We start from the raw sequence: 26,900 nt of genomic DNA on the forward strand, positions 1-26,900 counted from the left end.
TTTGATTTCTTGTACTCAGTTATAAACAGTTATAATGCGCATGTTGAGTTTCAAGTAAGAGATTGTTATAATCGTTGATTATTTGTTACAAAAGTTAAACTGTCAGTGGCTCTTTTTCGATCTACAAAAACAGTGATTACTATTTATAATCTTTTTATGTACCTCGTAATTTTTTCCTGAAAAATTATTTAACTTAAAACCTCTAAGACATTCGCTATCGGGGTAAAAGATGACTTTGAGTGTACTTTTTTCAGAAATAACTGGATGAAATTTGGTCAAATTTGAATTGAAAGGGTACATAATTGTAGTCTGACTACATAACCAATATTTTTTTTATTATTTTTTGAATTATGATACTACATACTTGGGTAAGAGGTTATCATTTAGTGATTATAGTGTAATAACCCAATTAGAGCTTTTCAATCACAATAAAAATTCAAAATATAAGTTGTTTTGTAAATTAAGCTGAAATACTGAACAATAAAAAAACATATTTTTTCTTGAATCTAAGATAACTCCGGCTCCGACTCCGACTCCGGGTTATCAGAAATCTTCGGCTCCGACTCCGACTCCGACTCCAGCTCATAAAATTTTGCCGACTCCGGCTCCAACTCCGACTCCAGCTGTTCGAGTTTTGACGACTCCGACTCTAGGTCCCCAAAAAGACCCGACTCCACCGACTCCGGCTCCGACTCCGACTCCGACTCCACAGCCCTGGTACTTTTTACGCTGTACGCTTTTGCGATAACAGGCATTTCTTCCTAATTTGTTTAAAAAAGTTTTGCGATTTATAAATATTTTGTTTAGAAAAAGCACCACTGCAAAACATATTACAAATTTATTACAATTTTCCTATTTTAACTTTGTTCAGCGGAAATTTTTATGCTGACTTGCATGGAAAAACTTATCATGAAAAATTGCTTCCCTGACCTAGAAAATGCAAAGATTCATCCAAACCAAAATTAACAAAGAATATCCGATTTTTGAACACGTAGAAAATTACTCTTTAAGTAGAAAGTTTCCTGTCAATTTCGAATCAATTTTTTTCAATAATCAGAATTTGCCAGTGTTAGATATCTTAATATAAAAATTAAAGTTGGTCTTAACAATTCGTCAGCTTTCGATTTTAATTAATTTTCATACTTTGGCTGCACTAATAAAATCCTATTTAGTTACATTTCTATAATAACCGTTAGCTGAAAACTTAAATTTTGGTCATATGGTAATACAATTAATAGAACTGAATAATTCCATTCAATTTAAATATTATTAGAATATAATTCACAATCAATGGTTATCATTCAAACAAAATATCTTTACCATTAAAATTTGTAAAATCGGTTTTATATTTATTTCAAAATCTAACACCAAAATACTCACCGTCAGTCACTTCACTCACGTCTGCACTTATCGATGAGTTCAAACGAACAGAATGAAAAGACAGTTTGAAAAAATGAGTAAAGAAAACCCAAACAAAGCAAAGAACGCCGAAAAAAAAGGTTCAAAAGGTTGAGCGAAAGCCGCCGCCGCCGCGGCAACCACTCTCTGTGATCCTGTGAACGCTGAACCGGACACGAGCAATGAACCAATAAACGCATATTAGAACCTAAAAGTGGTCGAAGAACATGACGACACGACGAGGAAAGGAAGGACCATTAATGAGATGCGTCAGCTGTTTCGCCACCCAGAAGAGAGAAAAGAACGGTTTAATACTGTTTATCAATTTTATTTTTCAATACAATTTGAATGTATCAACATGGTTTCCTTGTTACGAGCTTAATGAGTACGGATTTTTTTTTTTGGGTCGATTTAGCCATTCAATCAATTTTAGCCACTTTCTATTCATGTTTTTTTTGCTTTGATATTCGATCATCGGTGTGTGTGTGCGTGCATTGCACTCTTTTTGCTGGAGCAACTAGTTCAATCAATTTACTCGAGAAGCGAGTGGAATTAGAGTTGTTATTTTTCATTTATTTATTATTTAATATTTTTTTAAGTTTTCATTGATTAGAATGCTGAACTGTTTGCGTTGGCGCGATTTCTGTTTAGTTTAAATTCTATTAAAATACACCTCGGCTTGTGTTTGTTTTTTTATTAAGTTTAGCGCTGGTTTACTAATAAAAACTCTGTGAATGTGTGTGTATGTGTCGGGGACTTTAAATGCCACTAAATTTTAGCTTAGCTTGCTTGCACTCAAATCAATCTGCAGTTGCTTCTGTTAACACGTTACAAAGTTCAAAGTTTTTCTTCATTTTAGCAGCGTCTCCATTTACATTATCTTTCGAGAGCATTTTTTTTTTTGTTTTTAACATTTGCCTTTTGCTGCTCAGTTTCACGGCACTCATTCCTCCTGTTTTAATTGTGGCAAAAACAGATGGAAATCTTTTGCTTTTGTCATGTCTGGCAAAACACGACAGAAATATCTTGGAAAACAATTAGACTTTATTTTTTTACAAAACAGTTACGGGGGAACAATTTCAGAGTTTCGATAAAGGGCATACAGAAATTACCTCTCACGCAATTGATCGGACCGTTTTTTTTTCGTTAAATCGTATTTCTAATAAGTTATAACACACACACTCTGACAATTGATAGAGTAAGCTGAATAAACTAAGCGGACTTTTTGTACATAATTAACTTGTGAGCGCCTAGCATTTCAATTACTTCTTTATTTCTTTAGATCTTCACAAGATTTGATAGACTGGATACGAGAGTGAATGTTTCATAATTTACATTAGGCTTAAGTTTATTCTTTCCAAGGGGATGTGATACAAGCAAGACTTTCAAGCTTTCGTAAATGTAATTATTTGCACCAAAAAATTAAATTCTTCAGCAAAACATAACGCATTCTTCCGTGCCTCTCGTAATATTTTGCTCTGGATTTAAAATTTATACTGTATCTACGTAAAGTCTATAAATATATATATATTACTTTATACTTAGCGATATAACAATAATAATTGTAATAATAGGTAGCTTCGCCTTCTGTTATCACACCAAAAACCCAACACGATGCTGCTGCTTCGGCTTCACCTTCTGCGGAACAAACGCACACCATGCTGCAGACACACTAACACAGACCGCCCTCCTCCTCGTCGTCGTCATTCGCGGCTGGTTTGCCACCCTGTTTGTAGAAGGTTATAAAATATAATATTCAGATAAAATTTTCAAATTGCAACGGAAATCCTTAATTGAGTCCTAAAATTAAGCTCAATTTTGTGATTTTATTGTTCACAACGAAAAAGCTTATTTTTCTTAGTACAATGAGACTTTATACAACCGCAATGAATTCAAAATGGATTTTTAAATCAATAAAAAAATGCATGCAAATGCATTAACATAAAAAAAGCGATCAGAAATGGTTTTAAATCGTGTTTTTTAACGTTGTGCATAAAAATTTACATAGGACTTAAGAACCCTTCAGTCAACTTTCAAACACGAAACAGCACGAGTTTTTTTGTTCGTTAGTTAGTTTGTCATAGTCAGGGTAGGTAAACCATCACCATCGCACTATCATTGATGCATGTTTCGGTGCGTTCCTCGTCTCTTAAAACTTCTCTTCTCTTTCGCAGCCGAGTGATGGTCGGCTTGCTGTCGCGAATATCGAAAGCCCATCACATCGACGAGAAATACTCTCTCGCTGGCTCCGATGGAACTATCGTTCCAACCGGAGAGACACGCACACGAAATTGCTGTATACATACACTGGAGCTCACGCACACAAATGAACTCATTTCTACAGGGCTTACGGGCGAGAGAATTTCACGATTGCTCTTTCGCTTGCTTTTTGAGCGAGGGGACTGGCTGTGTGAGAGATTTTTTTCCGTCTTACGCATCGGTATGTTCGTTGCTCGCTATTTCATCGGCGTCGTTTTCGCTTCGCTCTCTTGATGCAGTTTTGGGAGAACGCCGAAAATTTGATGATTTGAGCGAGGGACGATATCTAAAAGCCCTCGGCCATCGGCGAGGAAATGAGAAAATACCATCCCTGGTCATAGTCTAATACCTACTTGAAAGATACATCGACATTGCGACATTTCGACTACGGCAAACAAACAAACAAACTCGCACTTATTGTCAGTTTGCATGCTTTGTTTGCCGCAAACAACAAGTTTGCGAGTTTGTTTGTTCGTTTGCCGTAGTGTAATAGCTCCTTAAGAGTCGCCTGGCAAACCACTTTTGCTATAGAGCAATTCTCTGAGATTTTGGTCATTCGATTTTTTTAAAACCAGCTGAAACTTTTTTGGTGCCTTCGGTATGCCCAAAGAAGCCATTTTGCATCATTAGTTTGTCCATATAATTTTCCATACAAATTTGGCAGCTGGCCATACAAAGATGACTTATGAAAATTCAAAAATCTGCATCTTTGAAGGAATTTTTGGACCCATTTGATGTCTTCGGCAAAGTTGTAGGTATGGATAAGAACTACACTGAAAAAAATGATACACGGTAAAAAAACTTGGTGATTTTTAATTTCACTCTTTGTAACTAAAACTTGATTTGCAAAAAAACACTATTTTTATTTTTTATTTTCTGATTTGTTTCAGGGGACATCAAATGCCAACTTTTCAGAAATTTCCAGATTGTGCAAAAAATCTTTGAGCGAGTTATGAATTTTTTAATCAATACAGATTTTTTTCAAAAAATCGAAATATTGGTTGCAAAAATTTAATTTACAATCAAAAAGTAAAGTGCACCGTTTTCAAGTTAGTTAAAAAATAGTCGAAGTTTATTCATTTTTTTTAAAATTAGTATCCATGTTAGCCCACTATTGAAAAAAATAAATATTTTTGAAAAGCTGAGAAAATTCTCTATATTTTGCTTTTTTGAACTTTGTTGATACGACCTTAACCTTCCTACGGTATTGGGGTCCTTTTCGGCCTTTTTGAAAATTAAATTTGCCATAACTTTTGCTATATACAAATACATGCTTAAGCCTTGACATTTTCTGACATTAAATTTATAGTATAAATACACATTTCACAAAACAAACAAACCTTGGACGAACCCTAGGGGAGCGTCCATAAAAAAAGTTACTTTAAAGGTATTTGGATCCTTTTTGACCCCATACTTTAAAAAATCGTCAAAAATCCAGATTTTGACCGATTCCGGTTCTTTTGGTCACAAATGAAAGCTTAGAACGTCCCTTTTCCGAAACCGACCTGGAAAACCGGATTTGACGACCTGTATCTCCGGCAAATTTCAACCAATCAGGATGCTCCGGGTTGCATTCAACAGGTATTTACCTGTACTTTGACCACAAATATTAATATCAGGGCCAGGTGACCTACCGGTTCCGGAAATCCGGAACATCCGAAAAGTTTATGTTTTACTGTTTTTCACACATATGTGATACCAATACTCTCGTGATAGTTGAAATCGATCCATAAAACTTACTAAAAACACAAAACACGATTGCCAAAACCACTCTGGAGTGTTAGTGGCCACTTCCGGGTAACCTGGAACCGATCCGATAAACGGCCAACTTGACTTTTTTGTTGAAAACCCATCATGTTGCACATCAAACTCCATGAAATTGAAAGATATGTCCATCTTTGGTAATGCCGTTGTTCACTGAGCCATCCTGGCCATTCTGGGACCGGTTACCGGTGGCCCCTTGGGAACACTTCCGGAATATGAGAGAAACCCTATCATCCGACATATCAAACTTCATGAAATTGAGAGATATGTCAAGTTACGGTCATGCCGTTGTTCGCTGACCCAATCTGGCCAATCTGGAGCCGGTTACCGGTGGCCCCTTGGGGACACTTCTGGAATATGAGAGAAATCCTATCATCCGACATATCAAACTTCTTGAAAATGAAAGATATGTCTATCTACGGTCATGCCATTGATCGCTTATCCATTCTGGCAATTCTGGAACTGGTTCCCGGTGGCCCTTTGGGGACACTTCCGGAATATGAGAGAAACCCTATCATTAACCCTACAAATCATGTTGGTTGTAATTTGAAAATTTTAATTTGTGTTATTTAGGCTGTTGCAAATATTTTTCAAAGTGTATGTCACCCCCCCCCCCTCCCCTCGTCAAAATTGGTCTAAAAAATCTGGGGGCAAAAAAAAAATTCCAAAAAACTTCAAAATTTCCATGAGAATAGAAATCTTTCCATTAAAAACAATCTAAAATGCATTTTTCTGCATTGATTGTCATATTTACCATGTTTGGGTTTGTTTCAAAATGTTTAGAATTTCTATGCAATTCCAATGTACAGCACCGCAAAAAAAAAACAAAGTTTTCGCTAAAAATAAAAATTTTCTCAATGCTTAGATATTTTGGAAACTAATGATGGCAAAACAATTGGACAGGTGTATGGTGTATTTTAAAACACTTTTTTCATGAAAATGTTGAAAGCATGGCTCGTAATTTTAATTTTTCTATTTTTTTCTATTTTCCTTCAGTGGCTTCAAGAAGGCAACAACCGGCACATGCTGGACTATTTCTGTGCAGAAATTTAAAGTGATGATCAGTTTTTTTTACGAAAATGATCAACGCCTTCACCTTTAAATATATATAAAAAGGAAAATGCTCACCTGAGCACCACTCCCACCGGCGTTTGGCGAAATGTACTCCGCGGCCGCATTCTCGATCACGTTCGCCTTCGGCGCAATCGTTGCCCCCTTCGGCAACGGCAAATCCCGCGCCAACCGGGCGTACTCAACGTCCATGTGCCGGATGAAGGGTGAGGCCAGGGCGCGAGCCGCCAGCTCCGGATCCTCGTCGTCGTAGGCCTAATTTGAGGGAAGATTGTATGTTTTAATCACTCCTGAAGAGGGCTCATTTATCCGTTTGTCACATTTGAAACAGTACCTGCAGCAACGACTCCAGCGTTTGAACCTCGGCCACGTCGCAGCAGTTGCCCCACTCCTTGAACGCCTTTTCGGCGGCCACGTAATCGCCGCGGGCAAGCTGCACCAGCACCAGCCCCACCGCCAACCGGCCAATCGCCCCGTCCGAACCCACCTGCTGGTGCAGACCGATCTCGCGCCGGATGGCGTCGGCCGCCTCGTCGTAGTACTTTAGCTTCACCATGATCCGGGCCACCTTGCTGGCGTACTCGGCACCCTGCCGGGAGGAGTCCTCAATCTGGAAGGTGAAATTATTTCATTTATAAATTTATTCTCAAAAAACAAAACCAAACAAATACAATGCCCATACCGTGGCCACATCGACGGCCTGCTTGTACAGCGCCAGCGCATCCTCCGGCCGGGTTCCCTCGAGTATTTTGGCCGCCTTGTCCAGCGTGGCCGCGCCGGACTCGGGTGATCCGTGCTGCTGGTACAGGTGGCAGGCCTTCTCGGCGTACGTCCGCACCTCCGTCAGGGCGTTCATGTCCTTGCAGATCAGAATCACCTGGTCCAGGCACTTGGCCGCGTGGAAGATGGCCCGGTTCTGGCGGTGGCAGTCCGACGCCTTCAGCAGGCACTCCTTGCTCTGGTCCAGGGCCTTTGCGTTACGGAAGCAGGTTGCTGATGAAAAGTTATGTAAATTACAGTAACAACAAAATATGGAAAACTTTAAAAAAAATCTAAATGTTCGTTCATCAACTTTGTCTTGGCGGTCTTTAATGCAAAGTTCTGCATTATCCGAGAAAGGGTAGATTTACCAAACCTTAAAATTTAAATTTAAAAAAAATCACAGCATTAAAATTAGAAAATGAAAAAAAAAAATACGAATTGGAATATTTAGAATTTGAAAAATTAATAATTAAGACATTCTTAAATTTCATTATTCAAAAATTCAAAGAGTAAAAAAATCAATAAAATCGAAATCAAAAATCGGAAATGAGCAAATTTTATGAGCAAACATTATTTTTTTCTCAAAAATTTTGGTCTCTAATCTAAAATATTACTCAAAAAAATGCTGCAACACTTTGAACCGAGATTCGTACCTAGATTTTACTTGAAACCGCTACAAAAATACACTCAACCCCCGGTGGTTGGTCACTTTTTCGTTTAACACTTTTTTAGTTTGTACCCCGTTGGTTGGTCAAAGCAGGGATGCCAGATGAAATTTTGAGTTATCTGCAAATTTGTTTTTCAAATATCTGCAAAAATCTGCAAACTTAAATACACGTACAACTAGGTTTATGGTCGTATCCTACAATTCTGTTTAACTAAATTATGATGTTTAACTTAAACAACGTTTAGTGTATGTTTTATGTCCTTAAATCTGTGTGAAAACAAATTATTTAGCTACAATTATTGATCCTTGCACTGTAACTTGGATTTGGCCCGCACTTTTCTCTCGCACTTTTGACAACAAAATTTACAAAAACTAGGCAACTAGCAGTTGTTTATTTACATTTCAGTCGCAGTTTCCACCAAACTGGACATTCGCACTTTAAAATTGCAATTGACAGGTGAGCAACATCGGCTCGCTATGATCATTTTTTGAGAAAATTAAAATTTCTCAAGGCAGCATGACAAGTCGGAATAGTGCGATCGATAGCAATTATTTAGTGCGAAGACCAAGTTAGTGAGAATTGCGCAATATTTGCAATAAATTCAATTAATTTGAAAAAAAAACGTAATAAAATGTCGATTCCCTTTTCGATAAAACGACAGGAACTATACAAACAATATTTTTAAAATTAAAACATTTTTATCAAGATATCTTTTGTATTTTACTTCTCAATGTGTTTTTCTATTTCAAGGATAGGCTAATATAAAAATACTTTTCAGAGGTTTTTCAATGTGTTTCGAAAACAAAAATTGTACAAAAATTAACTGCCATTTAAAATTATTATAAATAAATAATGAAGGCACGGTTCTCAGTTTTGTGATACTTTTGAATAACTTAACAAAAAGTTAAAATAAAATTAGCGATAGTCTTATTTCGTGCAGTATTGTATCGAAGGAAATTATTGTTTTAACGGTTTAAGCAGATTTCACGTAATTATAAATATTTTTTTGAATCTCTAAAGTCCATGTAGCATATTTTCAGATAAGTCTAATTTTTTTAATAGCTATTTTAATGGCTTATTCTTCTTGCACTACTTTACATGAAATGTTTACTATTTGTATGGTCATGTTAGTTATTAACATAAACTTCAAAATTATTTTATTTATTATGAGTGGAAAGGAGTTTTTGTTGCAACTCGCAGTTAAAATCTTGGTTAAAATACATATGCGATAATTTTCTAAATTGATACGAAAATTATTATTTATTTGAAATATTTATAAGTCGCTGAATTATAATTCATTCATACAAAAATTATTGTTCGCTATTCACGATAAAAAAAGAAGATAAATGGGAATGGAAATGCTAACTAAAACAATTCAATCGATTTTTTTTGTGATTCATAAAGATCCAGTTCAAAAATATCACAGAAACTTAAAAAAAATGGTTTATAATTTTAAAACTAATTTTAATAACTACGTTCAATCTCTCTTGCTCATGGTTACTTCAGTGCACCAAAATTTTGAACTCAAATATACTGACTCAACTTTTCACGGTGCTTCAAGTTGCAGTTGTTCATGTAGAATGTATGCTAACATCTCTCCAAATTTAATCAAATTTGGTTTAGCACAGGCAAAGTTACAGTGCGAAATGTAAACAAAAATGGATCAATTTCAGGGGAATAAATAAAATGTTGATCAAAGCCAATGTAGCTCTATGTGCTCCGTACATTGTATACTGTATTTACTGCATATACGATACATAGAGGTACATTGGCTTTGATCGTCCAGTTTTCACAGCGGCGAGTTGGCCGTGCGGGTTGGGGCGCGGACTTAGTAAGCTAGATATAACTATCGCCGGTTTGATATTTTTTTAGGATTACAGATATTTTTTCCTAGCGTCTGCCAGATGTAAATTTACACATTATTAGAGGTAAAATTAAAGCTTTTTTCTGACATAAAAGATGTACTCCGTTTTAGATGAAATTTTACCACGATTTTTTTTACTGTGTGTTTGTGAGTTTTGAATGAGTCAATCAAAAGAAATCTGAAAGTGCAGAGATTTTAGAATTTGTATTTCATATCGTAAACTGGGGTGACTTTGATAGGTTTCTCAAATGCCCGTCAAATTAATATTTAAAATTTTTGAGAATTTTGAGTATGTAAACATTAAGGCTTGAGGTCAGGCCGGCGGGGCGATTTTTTCGCTTTTTTGTTTACGTTATTGTCGCTCTCAGCGCGAGCGGCGAATGCGACGAAAACTCTCTCGTTGCTGTGCCGTGCTGCCAGACTGTGTGTTTTACACTATAGGCAAGTCACGAATTCAAAACAGGTGCTTATTGTTGGTATCAAAAAGCAAATTATACTAATTTGGGGTCGCTGAACTCGAATATGACCTCAAAAATACTCCAAAGTACACAGGGAATGTGTAATCCAAGATGGCGTCCAATATGGCGGTAGTAGAATATTGGAAATGTTTATACAGAAGATTAACAAGCAATCAGCATATCAAGTTTAACTAATTTGGGGTCGCTGAGCTCGAATATGACCTCAAAAATACTCTAAAGTACACAGGGAATGTGTAATCCAAGATGGCGTCCAATATGGCGGTAGTAGAATATTGGAAATGTTTATACAGAAGTTTAGCAAGCAATCAGCATCTCCAGTTTAACTAATTTGGGGTCGCTAAACTCAAATATGACCTCAAAAATACTCCAAAGTACACAGGGAATGTGTAATCCAAGATGGCGTCCAATATGGCGGTAGTAGAATATTGGAAATGTTTATACAGAAGATTAACAAGCAATCAGCATATCAAGTTTAACTAATTTGGGGTCGCTGAGCTCGAATATGACCTCAAAAATACTCTAAAATACACAGGGAATGTGTAATCCAAGATGGCGTCCAATATGACGGTAGTAGAATATTGGAAATGTTTATACAGAAGTTTAGCAAGCAATCAGCATCTCAAGTTTAACTAATTTGGGGTCGCTAAACTCAAATATGACCTCAAAAATACTCCAAAGTACACAGGGAATGTGTAATCCAAGATGGCGTCCAATATGGCGGTAGTAGAATATTGGAAATGTTTATACAGAAGATTAGCAAGCAATCAGCATCTCAAGTTTAACTAATTTGGGGTCGCTGAGCTCGAATATGACCTCAAAAATACTCTAAAGTACACAGGGAATGTGTAATCCAAGATGGCGTCCAATATGGCGGTAGTAGAATATTGGAAATGTTTATACAGAAGTTTAGCAAGCAATCAGCATCTCTAGTTTAAATAATTTGGGGTCACTAAACTCAAATATGACCTCAAAACTACTCCAAAGTACACAGGGAATGTGTAATCCAAGATGGCGTCCAATATGGCGGTAGTAGAATATTGGAAATGTTTATACAGAAGATTAGCAAGCAATCAGCATCTCAAGTTTAACTAATTTGGGGTCGCTGAGCTCGAATATGACCTCAAAAATACTCTAAAGTACACAAGAAATGATTAATCCAAGATGGCGTCCAATATGGCGGTAGTAGAATATTGGAAATGTTTATACAGAAGTTTAGCAAGCAATCAGCATCTCAAGTTTAACTAATTTGGGGTCGCTAAACTCAAATATGACCTCAAAAATACTCCAAAGTACACAGGGAATGTGTAATCCAAGATGGCGTCCAATATGGCGGTAGTAAAATATTGGAAATGTTTATACAGAAGATTAGCAAGCAATCAGCATCTCAAGTTTAACTAATTTGGGGTCGCTGAGCTCGAATATGACCTCAAAAATACTCTAAAGTACACAAGAAATGATTAATCCAAGATGGCGTCCAATATGGCGGTAGTAGAATATTGGAAATGTTTATACAGAAGTTTAGCAAGCAATCAGCATCTCTAGTTTAAATAATTTGGGGTCGCTAAACTCAAATATGACCTCAAAAATACTCCAAAGTACACAGGGAATGTGTAATCCAAGATGGCGTCGTTCTGTGTGCTTTGGGGTATTTTTCAAGTCAAATGTGAGTATAGCAACCTGTTATATTAATATAACAAATAATTTATAACCGAATAATTTATTTCAATATTACATCAGATTTGTTTTTTCTTGAATAATAATATATTTATTATATTTTTTTATTTTTATATTTTTAATATTTTTATATTTTTATATTTTTATATTTTTATATTTTTATATTTTTATATTTTTATATTTTTATATTTTTATATTTTTATATTTTTATATTTTTATATTTTTATATTTTTATATTTTTATGTTTTTATATTTTTATATTTTTATATTTTTATATTTTTATATTTTTATATTTTTATATTTTTATATTTTTATATTTTTATATTTTTATATTTTTATATTTTTATATTTTTATATTTTTATATTTTTATATTTTTATATTTTTATATTTTTATATTTTTATATTTTTATATTTTTATATTTTTATATTTTTATATTTTTATATTTTTATATTTTTATATTTTTATATTTTATATTTTTATATTTTTATATTTTTATATTTTTATATTTTTATATTTTTATATTTTTATATTTTTATATTTTTATATTTTATATTTTATATTTTTATATTTTTATATTTTTATATTTTATATTTTTATATTTTATATTTTTATATTTTTATATTTTTATATTTTTATATTTTTATATTTTTATATTTTTATATTTTTATATTTTTATATTTTTATATTTTATATTTTTATATTTTTATATTTTATATTTTTATATTTTTATATTTTTATATTTTTATATTTTTATATTTTTATATTTTTATATTTTTATATTTTTATATTTTTATATTTTTATATTTTTATATTTTATATTTTTATATTTTTATATTTTATATTTTTATATTTTTATATTTTTATATTTTTATATTTTTATATTTTTATATTTTTATATTTTTTTATTTTTATATTTTTATATTCTTATATTTTAATATTTTTATATTTTTATATTTTTATATTTTTATATTTTTATATTTTTATATTTTTATATTTTTATATTTTTATATTTTTATATTTTTATATTTTTATATTTTTATATTTTTATATTTTTATATTTTTATATTTTTATATTTTTATATTTTATATTTTGATATTTTTATATTTTTATATTTTTATATTTTTATATTTTTATTTTTTATATATTTTTATATTTTTATATTTTTATATTTTTTATATTTTATTTTTTTTATATTTTATTTTTTTTATATTTTTACATTTTTATATTTTTATATTTTTATATTTTTATATTTTTATATTTTTATATTTTTATATTTTTATATTTTTATATTTTTACATTTTTATATTTTTATATTTTAATATTTTTATATTTTTATATTTTTATATTTTTATATTTTTATATTTTTATATTTTTATATTTTTATATTTTTATATTTTTATATTTTTATATTTTTATATTTTTATATTTTTATATTTTTATATTTTTATATTTTTATATTTTTATATTTTTATATTTTTATATTTTTATATTTTTATATTTTTATATTTTTATATTTTTATATTTTTATATTTTTAATATTTTTATATTTTTATATTTTTATATTTTTATATTTTTATATTTTTATATTTTTTTATTTTTATATTTTTACATTTTTATATTTTTATATTTTTAAATTTTTATATTTTTATATTTTTATATTTTTATATTTTTATATTTTTATATTTTTATATTTTTATATTTTTATATTTTTATATTTTTATATTTTTATATTTTTATATTTTTATATTTTTATATTTTTATATTTTTATATTTTTATATTTTTATATTTTTATATTTTTATATTTTTATATTTTTGTATTTTTATATTTTTATATTTTTATATTTTTATATTTTTATATTTTTGTATTTTTGTATTTTTGTATTTTTGTATTTTTGTATTTTTGTATTTTTGTATTTTTGTATTTTTGTATTTTTGTATTTTTGTATTTTGTATTTTTGTATTTTTGTATTTTTGTATTTTTGTATTTTTGTATTTTTGTATTTTTGTATTTTTGTATTTTTGTATTTTTGTATTTTGTATTTTTGTATTTTTGTATTTTTGTATTTTTGTATTTTTGTATTTTTGTATTTTTGTATTTTTGTATTTTTGTATTTTTGTATTTTTGTATTTTGTATTTTTGTATTTTTGTATTTTTGTATTTTTGTATTTTTGTATTTTTGTATTTTTGTATTTTTGTATTTTGTATTTTTGTATTTTTGTATTTTTGTATTTTTGTATTTTTGTATTTTTGTATTTTTATTTTTGTATTTTGTATTTTTGTATTTTTGTATTTTTGTATTTTTGTATTTTTGTATTTTTGTATTTTTGTATTTTTGTATTTTTGTATTTTGTATTTTTGTATTTTTGTATTTTTGTATTTTTGTATTTTTGTATTTTTGTATTTTTGTATTTTTGTATTTTTGTATTTTTGTATTTTTGTATTTTTGTATTTTTGTATTTTTGTATTTTTGTATTTTTGTATTTTTGTATTTTTGTATTTTTGTATTTTTGTACTTTGTTACGACGGTAGATCCATGGGCCATAACTCCCGGGACTTTACAGAAGACCCAGAACATCACTACGTATCGGTAGACAAGTCCCTGAACCTCCCTGAAGATATCCGGATATGATCTGAGGTCAAAAACTACCGACCTCTACTTTGTTACGACGGTAGATCCATGGGCCGTAATTCCCGGGACTCTACAGAAGACCCAGAACATCACCACGTATCGGTAGACAAGTCCGTGAACCTCCCTGAAGATATCCGGATATGATCTGAGGTCAACAACCACCGACCTCTGCCTTGTTACGACGGTAGATCCATGGGCCGTAATTCCCGGGACTCTACAGAAGACCCAGAACATCACCTCGTATCAGTAGACCCATGGGCCGTTACTCCCGGGAATCTAAAGAAGACCACGTATCCACGTATCGGTAGACAAGTCCCTGAACCTCCCTGAAGATATCCGGATATGATCTGAGGTCAAAAACTACCCACCTCCGCCTTGTTACGACGGCAGATCCATGGGCCATAACTCCCGGGATTCTACAGAAGACTCAGAACTTCACCACGTATCGGTAGACAAGTCCGTGAACCTCCCTAAAGATATCCAGATATGATTCTGAGGTCAACAACCACCGACCTCTATCTTGTTACGACGGTAGATCCATGGGCCGTAATTCCCGGGACTCTACAGAAGACCCAGAGCATCACCACGTATCGGTAGACAAGTCCCTGAACCTCCCTGAAGATATCCGGATATATTCTGAGGTCAAAAACCACCGACCTCTGCCTTGTTACGACGGTAGATCCATGGGCCGTAACTCCCGGGACTCTACAGAGGATCCAGATCATCATCACGTATCAGTAGGCAAGTCCCTGAACCTCCATGAGGCTATCCAGATATGATCTGGGGTCAAAAACCACCGACCACTGCCTTGTTACGACGGTAGATCCATGGGCCGTAACTCCCTAGACTCTATAGAAGACCCAGAACATCACCACGTATCGGTAGACAAGTCCGTGAACCTCCCTGAAGATATCCGGATATGATTCTGAGGTCAACAACCACCGACCTCTGCCTTGTTACGATGGTAGATCCATGGGCCGTAATTCCCGGGACTCAACAGAAGACCCAGAGCATCACCACGTATCGGTAGACAAGTCCCTGAACCACCCTGAAGATATCCGGATATATTCTGAGGTCAAAAACCACCGACCTCTGCCTTGTTACGACGGTAGATCCATGGGCCGTAATTCCCGGGACTCTACAGAAGACCCAGAACATCACCTCGTATCGGTAGACAAGTCCGTGAACCTCCCTGAAGATATCCGGATATGATCTGAGGTCAAAAACTACCGACCTCTACTTTGTTACGACGGTAGATCCATGGGCCGTAACTCCCGGGATTCTACAGAAGACCCAGAACATCACCACGTATCGGTTGACAAGTCCCTGAACCTCCCTGAGGCTATCCGTATATGACGTGAGGTCAGGAACCAACCACCTCTATCTTGTTACGACGGTAGATCCTTGGGCCGTAACTTCCGGAAGTTCTTGGAGAACTTCAAACATCTCTACAGGAACAATAGAGTATCTTTGGATGACCTAAAACATCACTACATACAAAATTCCCGAGACACCCTGAAGCTATGCAAGCATGACCTCTTAGTCGAAAATACCTCATACTAGTAGATGTCCGAAGGTTTGATGATAAAATATTTTTCGACAATCAACATACCATGATCACAAAACCCTTAGTCGACATAACAAGAAATCGACATAACTGACCACCGACATGCTATTTGTCGACTTTCCCCAATAAATAGTTTCACCAAATATTATGTTCAAAATCAAAATATTGTATCATAAACTTTTACAAAGAAATACAAGAAATTATTCTGGCATCACTGTAACCGGACCCAACAGCAGAAAAGCGGAGAGAGCGTGAGAGTGCAAAAACCACGTGGAAATATTTGCTTTCAAATTTTTTTTCGGAAATAGCCAAATATGCAAATATTTGTTAGGCAAACTATGACTTTCTATACACCAAATTGTAGGGAATTATCTCGACTACAACCTAATAAAATATCATGCCTAAATTTGTGTTTTATAAGTACAAAATATTCATGCGAATTCGACATACTACCAAAATATGCCACTAAATAGCCAATATTTTACGTAAAACTCAATGAATCATGTTCAAATTTTACCCAGAGATACTTTGGGATGTTGTCAACATATGTTAAAGACGGTTTTTTGAAAAACATCTTAGAATTCGAGAAATAAATATTCTCCCAAAAAATTTGGATTTGCTGCCCGATAGCCTTAAGGGATAGCTTATTATCGAACATATATGCAAAAATATGACTGTAACATTGGATGTATCAAAATTAGTGGCCAAATTAATTTCTATCAATGTCACCCCGGGCTATCAAAGTCACCCCAGTTTACGGTACTTCAGAAATATGGTCTTACAGAAAAGAATAAGTAGTTTTAAACAATTTTCGATGCATTTTCAAACAACTGCAACAATAGATTTGAAGAAAATCAGTTTTTGTGATTTAGAAAAAAGTTGCTCATCATGGGTTACGGTAAAGTATTTCCTGCATTATTGTACCAAAATTTTACCATTATTTTGTTTTCGATAAGCAAACAGCTCTTAGAGGGTTAACGAAATAAATCAATGTTTTACATTTTTAATTTTCTTGTAAAGCCGTTGCAAATATTTTTCAAAGTTCAAAATTTGTAAAAAAATCATGGGACAAAAAAAATAGTTTTAAAAAACTTCAAAATTTCAATGAAAATAGAAATTAAATCAACTGAATACAAACTAAAATGCATTTTTCTGCATTCATAATCATATTTAGTATTAAATTTCAAAAAATATTTGCAACGGCCTGATTAAAAAATAATATAATGAAACAATTAAAAAAAGATAATATTGTCGATGGTAAAATATTCCAACAGTTCATCACTAACAAATTTTTTGAATGGTTTTGTGGTCAGAAAAATCACCAGGCTAGCTCAAATCTGGCCCTCGAAATATCTCGAGCCAGGAAACCGGAATCTAGGTTTTGAGGCATCGTGTTTGGTGTTAAATCACTGAGCAAACGAACCCAAAAGAACTAAAATTGGTTTAGTTTGAGCCAAGATTTGGAAATTATTGAATATTAAACACTCAAGTGATATTTAAATGGTTAACAAATCTGTGATGTAAACATTTAAAACTGTAAAATACGGTCCACACCAAAATCTCCTAAGCCTTCGCAATTTGCTTATTATGGAAAATCAAATCACGTTAAAAATAATTTAAGTCGTTGAGCTCAGTTATGCCCCTAAATCATCCGAAGTGATCTGGGAAAATGTAACGTGTGTAAGAATGTTTATAAATATGTACCCTTTAGGCATTTCAAACATTATGTTCAGAAACATAAAAAAAACTTTAAACCTAACTCTAAATTTTGTAAAGTAACTCATGCTAAAAATTGTGGAACAACAAGTTAGTAAAAAGATGAATTCTGAAAAATCTTAAAAAAAGATGATAAAATGATTTTTTTGAAAATATTGTGTTTGTTTATTTGTTTATCACAAGTAAATCTGTAGAACTTTATAAAAGTAAAACTTGGATCAGTCGAGTTTCGGCTGTATGGGTTATCATAAATAAAATGATTTTTTTGTTAACACTGGAACGCCCAACGCATGTCCAACTTACACGGACGCCCAAGCCTCCCAAAAAAGTTGGAACGGTAACTTCAACACGCCCGTTCTCGGGCATAACTCAACCAATCGGGACGATTCTTGTTCCCAGTGATTTGTAAGAATGTCTAGATGATCCTAAAATTTTGAAGAACTTGATTTGAACAAATCTGTAATTTCTACGACCGAAAACATCGTTCCAACTTTTTTTAAACGACTGCCTCCGCGGAATTTTTGGCGAATTTTATTTTACACGCGAAAAAAAAAAGTTGGAACGATGTTTTTGATCGCAACAATTACAGATTTGATTAAATTAAGTTCTGCAAAGGTCTAGAATCATCTAGACATCCTAACAAATCACTGGAAAGAAGAATCATCTTGATTGGTTGAGTTATGCCCGAGAACCATTGAGTTGAAGTTACCGTTCCAACTTTTTTGGAGCCTTGGGCGTTGGAATGTTAACATGTAAAAGTTAACACTTTATTGTCGTTTTTCTCCTCGATAAACTCGATAAACAAAAAAAATGCTGTCGTTTTGATACAAACAGTGATAAATCCAACCTCTAATCTTCTTGCTAAATCGATTAATCTTTTGTTTGATATTTTTGCTCAATCTTTCCCTAAACGGTCCCATAAATTTAAATGCATGGAGAGACGATTGTTGCATATTGAAATAAATAAAAATATGTTAGATATTAAACTTCATATAAATATTGCCAATGTGTTTTTTTATTTAAAAGTTTCATGTTTTTATTTTTTTGTATATTTTAATCAAAACTGAATTGGAAAGCACTTAAATTACAATCAATGTTTTAATTTTACGTATGCCTCTAGCCTATAGTCCTATAGTTCCATTTTTTTATGAGTTTAATTCATCCTCCAATACCTACAATTTATTTTGTATGTATTTTTTCCAGCATATTCTTTATTTTATTTTTTTGTTAACAGTTGAACTTTATTACAAAAAAATCTTCCAGATTTGATATTTTTGTGTACCATTAATAGACCATTAATTTAAAAAAATTGATGGTGAAATGGTATTGAAATATGTAGAAAAAAGGAGGATTTTATGTTATATAACAATTGAATTATTTTACTTCTATAGCGATTCTGTTATTTCATGCTAAATAAAAAAAAATATTCAAAACTAATGTTATGTGCCCTTTCAGACAACTAGAAACGCTTTGATTTTTTTCAGTTTTTAAATTTATCTTCATTGGATTCTTCTGTGAGCAAAAATTTCTTTTTAAATATCTATTGCATTAAAAACTAATTCTAATTATTTTTTTTGAATCATTTTTGTGCTGCCATTTTTTAAGGAAATTTGTAATAGTCGTTCTGAAATTTAGAGTTATAATTATTTTAATGAATCCAATTAAATAAAAAAATAGGCGTGGAAAAGAAGTATGCAACTAAGGTTTTTTTTTTAATTTACAAAAAATATTTGAAATATTTTGAAATGATTCGAAACACAAACCCAAAATTAAAAACAAGGCAAACAATATGTGTTGAAATAATTTTATTTTGATCACTTAAAAAAACTAAACTTTTCATTTTTTATATGTGAACGTCTTAAGTTATCTATACATTAGACAAAATCATACATGATTTTTTTCTTTTACAACTAGTGTTTTTCTTTAAAAAGGTTCTATAAGCTATTGTCTTTCATATGTTTATAGGGCCTTTTCGAAAAAAAAAATCTAGATATGTATTGTAACACAAACAGTAATGAAGAAAGTGCTACAAATTCATTAGTAAAAGTGACCTTTTTATCTGTGTATACATAATCGCTATAGTTTAGCCTGTCTGACTTTTTCGCATTTGATGAATTGGTTAAAATTTGAGTTTTTGGGTGACTTAAGAAAAAAAAAACTCGTGAAGTGTTTTAGTCAATATTTTAAGCGACTTAAATAAAAAACTTATGAAAATCATATTTCAATCATTGAATTTAATTAAAATTAAATGTCTTATTTAGGAATTTCCATGGAAATTTTTTATTTTATAATAACAATATACCAGGAGAACAACTCCTACGGAATGACTCAACGGCCTAACAACAACTAAGACCGAGACCAAAGTTTTACTACTGAGAACCACATTAAAAATCTTATATAACTTCGCACATATTTTTTGCTTTTATTTTTTTTAATATAAACAGAGGTAGACTTAATACTTAATTAATACATAATTATTTCAAAACATGAAGAAAATAATATGAAAAATGGCAGAACTCAAATAAAATTTATTTATGTTTCCTAGGGTAATTCAAATTCGAGCTTCTTCGAAACTACTCCCTGAAATCAAAGATTGACACATGGATATATTCCAAATTTGAGCTCAGGAAGTAAAATTAATGAAAGTTCTACATCTGAGAAATGGTTAGAATCGGATAACTATTGCGCCCTTCACGGGTAAAAAAGTGAAACAGTTGCCATTCTCTATACATTTTGACGATTTCTCCCATACAAACTTCATACGATTAGATGGAGGGGTTCCGGTGGTCAGAATGAGCTCATATTTGGAATAAGGGACAGCGTTTTTTAACAATAGCCAAAATCTTGGTAAACAAGCACCTTCAACCTTTTGAACACCTATTTGTAATTTTTTTGCGACAATTCTTAAGTGATTAAAAAGAATAGTTGGTAAAATACTTGCATATTTTGACAGTAATCAAACTTGATGTAGGTCTAAGAAGATTAATTCTGAATTTGTAAAATGCTATGTACAGTTGGGTTACTCATATTATTCACAGAAGGATTAATTATTTTTTTTTTTGCAAACCTCACCGGTAAAATATCTGCAAAAATCTGCAACAAAAAAGTTGTCTGCAACAAATTTCGGAAATCTTCAAATTTGCAGAGAAATCTGCAAATCTGGCATCCCTGGGTCAAAGTCAAACTAACTGTCACTTTTTACACGGCGCTCACGCGCACTAACAAAACAAACGTTTGATAGTGTGTGTGAACTCCGTGTAAAAGAGATGTCAAACTAGAAAGTGTCCCCATTCGTTTCCCGGGCAGACGGTAATAACAAAATTAATAATATTTCAATAACAAATCCTGTTAAAATAACAAAAAGTGTTATTATTTTAACCTGAAGTTCAACTTCAAGAAGAAAAAATAATAACAGTTTCTGATAAAATAACAAAATTTGGTATTGAAGTGATATTATATTGAAAATGTTTAATAACACGCCAATAAGAGGAAATGTTATACATTTCAAAAACTCTCCTAATAACAAAATTTGTTATTCGTTCGGTATACTGACTTAGAAATAAAATTACCACAAATCGCACAAATGGAAAAGTTTCTAAGTGTCCATAACACAATCTGTTATTATTTTTCTTTTGTTAAATATGTTTAGATCTTTGGGATAATTTTGTCTAATTTCGTCGGGGTCAATATTTTGGCCATGAAATGGGGTCCTTAAGCTAAAATTATTCTAAAAAGTTGAAATTTTGGAAGTTGATTTTTAAATTATTTGATATACCCCTAAGGGACTTTGCTAAAATTGGCTAGAACTATGGGATAATTTTGACCAATTTCGTCAGGGTCATTATTTTGGCCATGAAATGGGGTCCTTAAGCTAAAATTATTCTAAAAGTTGATATTTTGAAAGTTGATTTTTTAATTATTTGATATACCCCTAAGGGACTTTGTTAAAATTGGCTAGAACTATGGGATAATTTTGACCAATTTCGTCAGGGTAATTATTTTGGCCATGAAATGGGGTCCTTAAGCTAAAATTATTCTAAAAAGTTGAATTTTTAAAAGTTGATTTTTTTAATTATTTGATATACCCCTAAAGGACTTAGTTTAAAATGGTTAGAACTATGGGATAATTTTGACCAATTTCGTCGGGGTCATTACTTTGGCCATGAAATGGGGTCCTTAAGCTAAAATTATTCTAAAAGGTTGAAATTTTGAAAGTTGATTTTTAAATTATTTGATATACCTCCTAAAGGACTTAGTTTAAAATAGTTAGAACTATGGGATAATTTTGACCAATTTCGTCAGGGTCATTATTTTGGTCATGAAATGGGGTCCTAAAGCTAAAATTATTCTAAAAGTTGAAATTTTGAAAGTTGATTTTTTTAATTATTTGGTATACCCCCTAAAGGACTTAGTTTAAAATGGTTAGAACTACGGGATAATTTTGACCAATTTCGTCGGGGTCAATATTTTGGCCATGAAATGGGGTCCTTAAGCTAAAATTATTCTTAAAAGTTGAAATTTTGAAAGTTGATTTTTTTTAATTATTTGATATACCCCTAAGGGACTTAGTTTAAAATGGTTAGAACTATGGGATAATTTTGACCAATTTCGTCAGGGTCATTATTTTGGTCATGAAATGGGGTCCTTAAGCTAAAATTATTCTAAAAGCTGAAATTTTGAAATTTGATTTTTTAATTATTTGATATACCCCTAAGGGATTTTACTAAAATTGGCTAGAACTATGAAATAATTTTGACCAATTTCATCGGGGTCATTATTTCACCATGAAATAGGGTTTCAAGCTAAAATTAATCCGATAAATTAACTTTTGAGAGTTCTTTTTTATTTTGTTATATTCCCTAACGGAATTGATTTATTTATTGAGAATTTTTGAAGTGTGAATAACAAAAACTGTTATTATTTTCACAGAGCCAGGAAGTCGGAGCTGACGTTGAAGTTCGAGCTGGAGTGTGACCTCGGAGACTGCATCGGATTCATCTAATTTTCAGCAACTTTTACTTGGAGTCGGAATCTGTGAAGTCGGGTATTTTTGGAGAGCTAAAGTCGTCGTTGACGTCATATCCTGCATCCAGAGTCGGAGTTGTCTTCAAAGTATGGATTCAAAGTCGCTTGGAGGTACCCGACTCTGCAGCCCTGACTAGTACAGAGGAGTTATGGCAACTGCAGGTTTATTTGCAAATTACAAATAAACCAAAACAATAACTTTTTTTGTTATGGAGACATACCAGTTCAATAACATTTTTTGTTATTATGCTGCTCCACCTCTCCGCACAAAATAACAAATCTTGTTATTCCTTCATGATTCCTTCTGTGTTATTGGTTTGTTATTGCAATAACAACATAATAACAGTTTAAGTTATTCTTCGAACAAATCTTTGTTATTGATTTTTGTTATTTTAACAACTAATCCGATCATCCCAATAACATATTTCGATCTTCTCACAATATCAAAAACTGACCTTCCCAAGTTATTTCCGTCTGCTCGGGTTGACAACAGTTGGTGTCAAACCATCGGCATTTGAGTGAAAAATGACAAACAAAAAAATAGAGGACAAAAATTGTTAAATCTAGTAATTTTCGAAACAATAGCTTATATACGCAATATTCTTTTTCGTATGAATGTAACAAATAATATTAACATTATCGAAAAAATCATGTTTTGCTTTATTTAACTTTTGAGCTCCGTTAAATGCGTCAAATTTTACAAAATATTATTCTTTATTTATTGAAGCTAGGGTTGTTTGGAGAACATTGGCTTGTTTCGAACCACTATTTGTTAAGGTTTTATGAAAACTAGAAGTAAAATAATCGTTTACTGCCAATTTTTTTTCGAAATTTTAATTTTTTCCCTTTTATAGGAAGTCATTTTGAGCAACTTTTGTTGTACGAAAAACATTACTTCTCTTGTTTTATTTTTTTCTTGTTTATTTTTAGTATTTAATTTGCACTTATCTTGGTATTTGGCCAATTCTACCCCATCCTATCATTACCCTTTACTTTCTAGTTTTGTCCATATGTTTAGAGACAATTTATCATTGTTTTTTGCTTTTCACATTTTCTTCTATTCAGATTTTTAAGCGAAGATGGTGCACGCCCGAAATGTCACAATCACGCAGTGGTACCAACATTACAAAAAAGTGTGCCACGGCATGACAACCACTCGACTACCGCGATTCGATTATCCGAAGTCTTTCCCTTAAATATCTGGATGAAATGATACCATTGTCATTCAAATTGTAAAAAAACGCGTATACTATCCAGGTTTTTAAGCGAAATTTGCGTTCGAATGGTGAACGCCCGAAATGTCAAAATCACGCAGTGGTACCAACATTGCGAAAAAAGTGTGCCATGGCATGACAGCCACATTTTTTGTCTGATGTTGGTGCTACTGCGCGATTTTGACATATCGGACGTTCAACATTCGAACACCATCTTTGCTTAAAAACCTGGATAGAGGAATTAGTCTGGGACACAAAAAAAACTGAACATTTAGGAAATGTTATTAAAAAAAACACAGCCAAAGTTCACCCCCGAAAAAAAAACATTTATAAAAACATTGGCAAAGTAACATTAAACAAGTCAATCTTTAAACCATGGAATTTTCTAATATTTTAAGAGTTTTTTTTTCTACAGTCCAGATTTGATTATCCGATGGCCTAGGAAAAAAATCACTTCGGATAACCAAAACTTCGGATAATCAAATCACGAAAAAAAAATTTTTTTTTGTATTCTAATTTTTGATTGTCGGGCTTAAGTATGACCCATAAACTACGTTAAAGTGATTTAGAATTTTTAAATCCAAGATGGCGGCCAATATGGCGGTGACGAGATATTGAAAAATGGCATTTTATTATTTAATAGGCAATCAACAACAGAGAAACATCTTTTTACACTATGTTTAAAAAGCTTCAAAAAGCGTTTTGTAGATCTGAACAAAACCTACAAATTGCTTTTAAAAGATTGCAAAAATGTTGCGTTGTTCCAGAGAAATCGACAAATCAGAGAGAAAAAAAACGTGAAGCACCGCGTAAAAAAAGGGGGGTCGCAGAACTCAAATTTTATGTTTAAAACAAGAAAAAAAAAACAAAAAAATATATATAATTAAATTATTCGATTATCCGAAGTCTCATATAAACCTTCGGATAATCGAACATCGCATAATCGAAACTTTGGATAATCGAGGCTTCGGATAATCGAGTCTGGACTGTAATACTTTTAGGATCAAAAATTTGTTGAAAAATCATTTTTGGTGAATTTATTGATCGAAAATCGTCTAGAGGCGGGGTCGGGTTGAAGAGAGAAATGGATTCTAAATGAGCTAGTTAAAGTTTAAAATTAAAAAATACCTTATAAAATTCGTAAATGTGCTATCTTTTTTATTTTTTTTTCTGCGTAGCAACACGAGAAGTTGGGGAGATCATTAATCTTTACATATTTCCATCCAATCAATTATCACAAAACAGATACTTTTGCAAACACTAAAGTTTTCTTTAAAAAAATGCAATGCTGTGATAAAAACTTCTTTTTTCAGTTACTGTTGTTCTATTTATTTATGTTTATCGCTTGTCCTTATTTCAACTTTCATAAGATTAATTACAATTCGATTGAAAACGCGTAGTCGAACGTCCAAAGTTCGGATGAGTCAACATTAGGTACTTGATGAAAATATATTTATTCCTTTAAGAAATTTCATTTCAACACATTTTATAATAAGTTAATAATGACGTTATTTCTAGGTAAACTCTCACTGTAAACTCTAAACATTCAATGTTGGCTTCTACCAACTTTTAAAAGAATCTGCAATTATTTGTCACTTACCAGCCTTCCCGTACTCGTCAGCAGCAAAGTCATAATCCGGTCTCCACTTGAGGAGTGATGTTTTCAGGCTTTTGTTTGGGGCACAAAAGTTGGTCCAATCGTCCGTTGATGGACGGAGAGTGTGGCGGATGATAAATATAGAACAAAATGCAAATTAATTGTTTTCCAAGCCGTATCACTGGCAAACCCAGCTCGTTAGGCCTTTCCCCAAAGACAGTAAACAACCAACAATTTAAAATTTCCTTAAATCTTAGTCAGGGCAGAGCCTCCACGGAAAAGCAGAAAAAAACATCATCGATTTTTCCTCCCCAAACCCTCCTTCTTTTTTTTTTTTTTGACTCGGTGAAAAGGACTCCTCTACCTTTTCTCGGCCTGGCGGATGTGTTCCTGGGCTTCCTCGATTTTGTTGGACATTGTCACTGCACCGGACGCACGGGGCACGCACTCACGATTCACGAGAAAAAATGGGCACGATTCGGGCTGGAAAAGAGGAGTTTCCTTGTCGAATGACAGTGATCCTGTTTTTATCAATGAAAATTTCGCTGCACCACACACACACACAGTCGTCGCGCAACTGATGACTGACACTCTCTGGCTCGACTGTCGTCGTCGATTGATAAAAAAACAGGTTTTCCTTTTTGACAGTTGCTTTTTGACAGTGCATCGATTCGTTCAACTCCGACAGTGCTACACGGAAAACGATTAATTTCTCGATTGTAAAAATGGACTTTATAAAGTTAGTTTTGAGTAAAAATGCTGCAGCATGTAATAAAGATGTAATAAAGATATTTTTACCTTCCTCACGTTCCCAGTCACGGCGTTCTCACAGGATTCTTACAGAATTCTAACAGAGCGAAAATATTCTTAATAGAACACTGCCATCATCCTGCCAGATCTTTGTAAGAATTCTCAAAGAATTCTAGCTCAAATGCAATAACCGGTTCTAGCAGGAACGGCGAAATCTTGGCGAAATCAACCGGTTTTGTAAGAATCCTGCTAGAATGCTGCTAGAGTATTCTGACAGGCCAACCTGCTAGAATTCTGTAAGAATTTTGCTAGAATTAAACGGAATGAATTTCTGCTAGAATCCTGCTAGAATTTGGTAAGAACAGAATTAAATCAGAAAATTCTACGTAATAAATGAGACATATTTTTGTAATACTCCAGTTAGCAAAACATAACACAATTTTTATAAACTTTATTTG

The 26,900-nt window shown here is 32.4% G+C and overlaps 1 protein-coding gene across 1 annotated transcript; it reads right to left on the reverse strand.

Moving 5' to 3' along the window:
* Positions 1–1,709: 1,709 nt before the first annotated feature.
* Positions 1,710–26,319, reverse strand: LOC6036258 (gamma-soluble NSF attachment protein). Its single transcript, XM_001846274.2, has 6 exons — positions 26,057–26,319; positions 25,696–25,763; positions 7,175–7,485; positions 6,827–7,102; positions 6,550–6,747; positions 1,710–3,124 (listed from the first exon to the last, which is right to left on the reverse strand). Exons 1-6 carry the CDS (start codon positions 26,107–26,109, stop codon positions 3,071–3,073), a joined length of 960 nt encoding a protein of 319 aa, XP_001846326.2. The 5' UTR covers positions 26,110–26,319; the 3' UTR covers positions 1,710–3,070.
* Between the last annotated feature and the right edge of the window lie 581 nt (positions 26,320–26,900).

This window comes from Culex quinquefasciatus, chromosome 3 (assembly GCF_015732765.1).
Source record: "Culex quinquefasciatus strain JHB chromosome 3, VPISU_Cqui_1.0_pri_paternal, whole genome shotgun sequence".
Classification (NCBI taxonomy): Eukaryota; Metazoa; Arthropoda; class Insecta; order Diptera; family Culicidae; genus Culex; species Culex quinquefasciatus.

Excerpts from the sequence above, each read along its gene's own strand:
- LOC6036258 (XM_001846274.2), bottom strand. The coding sequence starts at position 26,109 with ATGTCCAACAAAATCGAGGAAGCCCAGGAACACATCCGCCAGGCCGAG. Across the intron at positions 25,764-26,056 it reads ATCCGCCAGGCCGAGAAAAG|CCTGAAAACATCACTCCTCA; the intron begins GTAGAGGAGTCC and ends CCCAAACAAAAG. Across the intron at positions 6,748-6,826 it reads CGCTGGAGTCGTTGCTGCAG|GCCTACGACGACGAGGATCC; the intron begins GTACTGTTTCAA and ends CCCTCAAATTAG.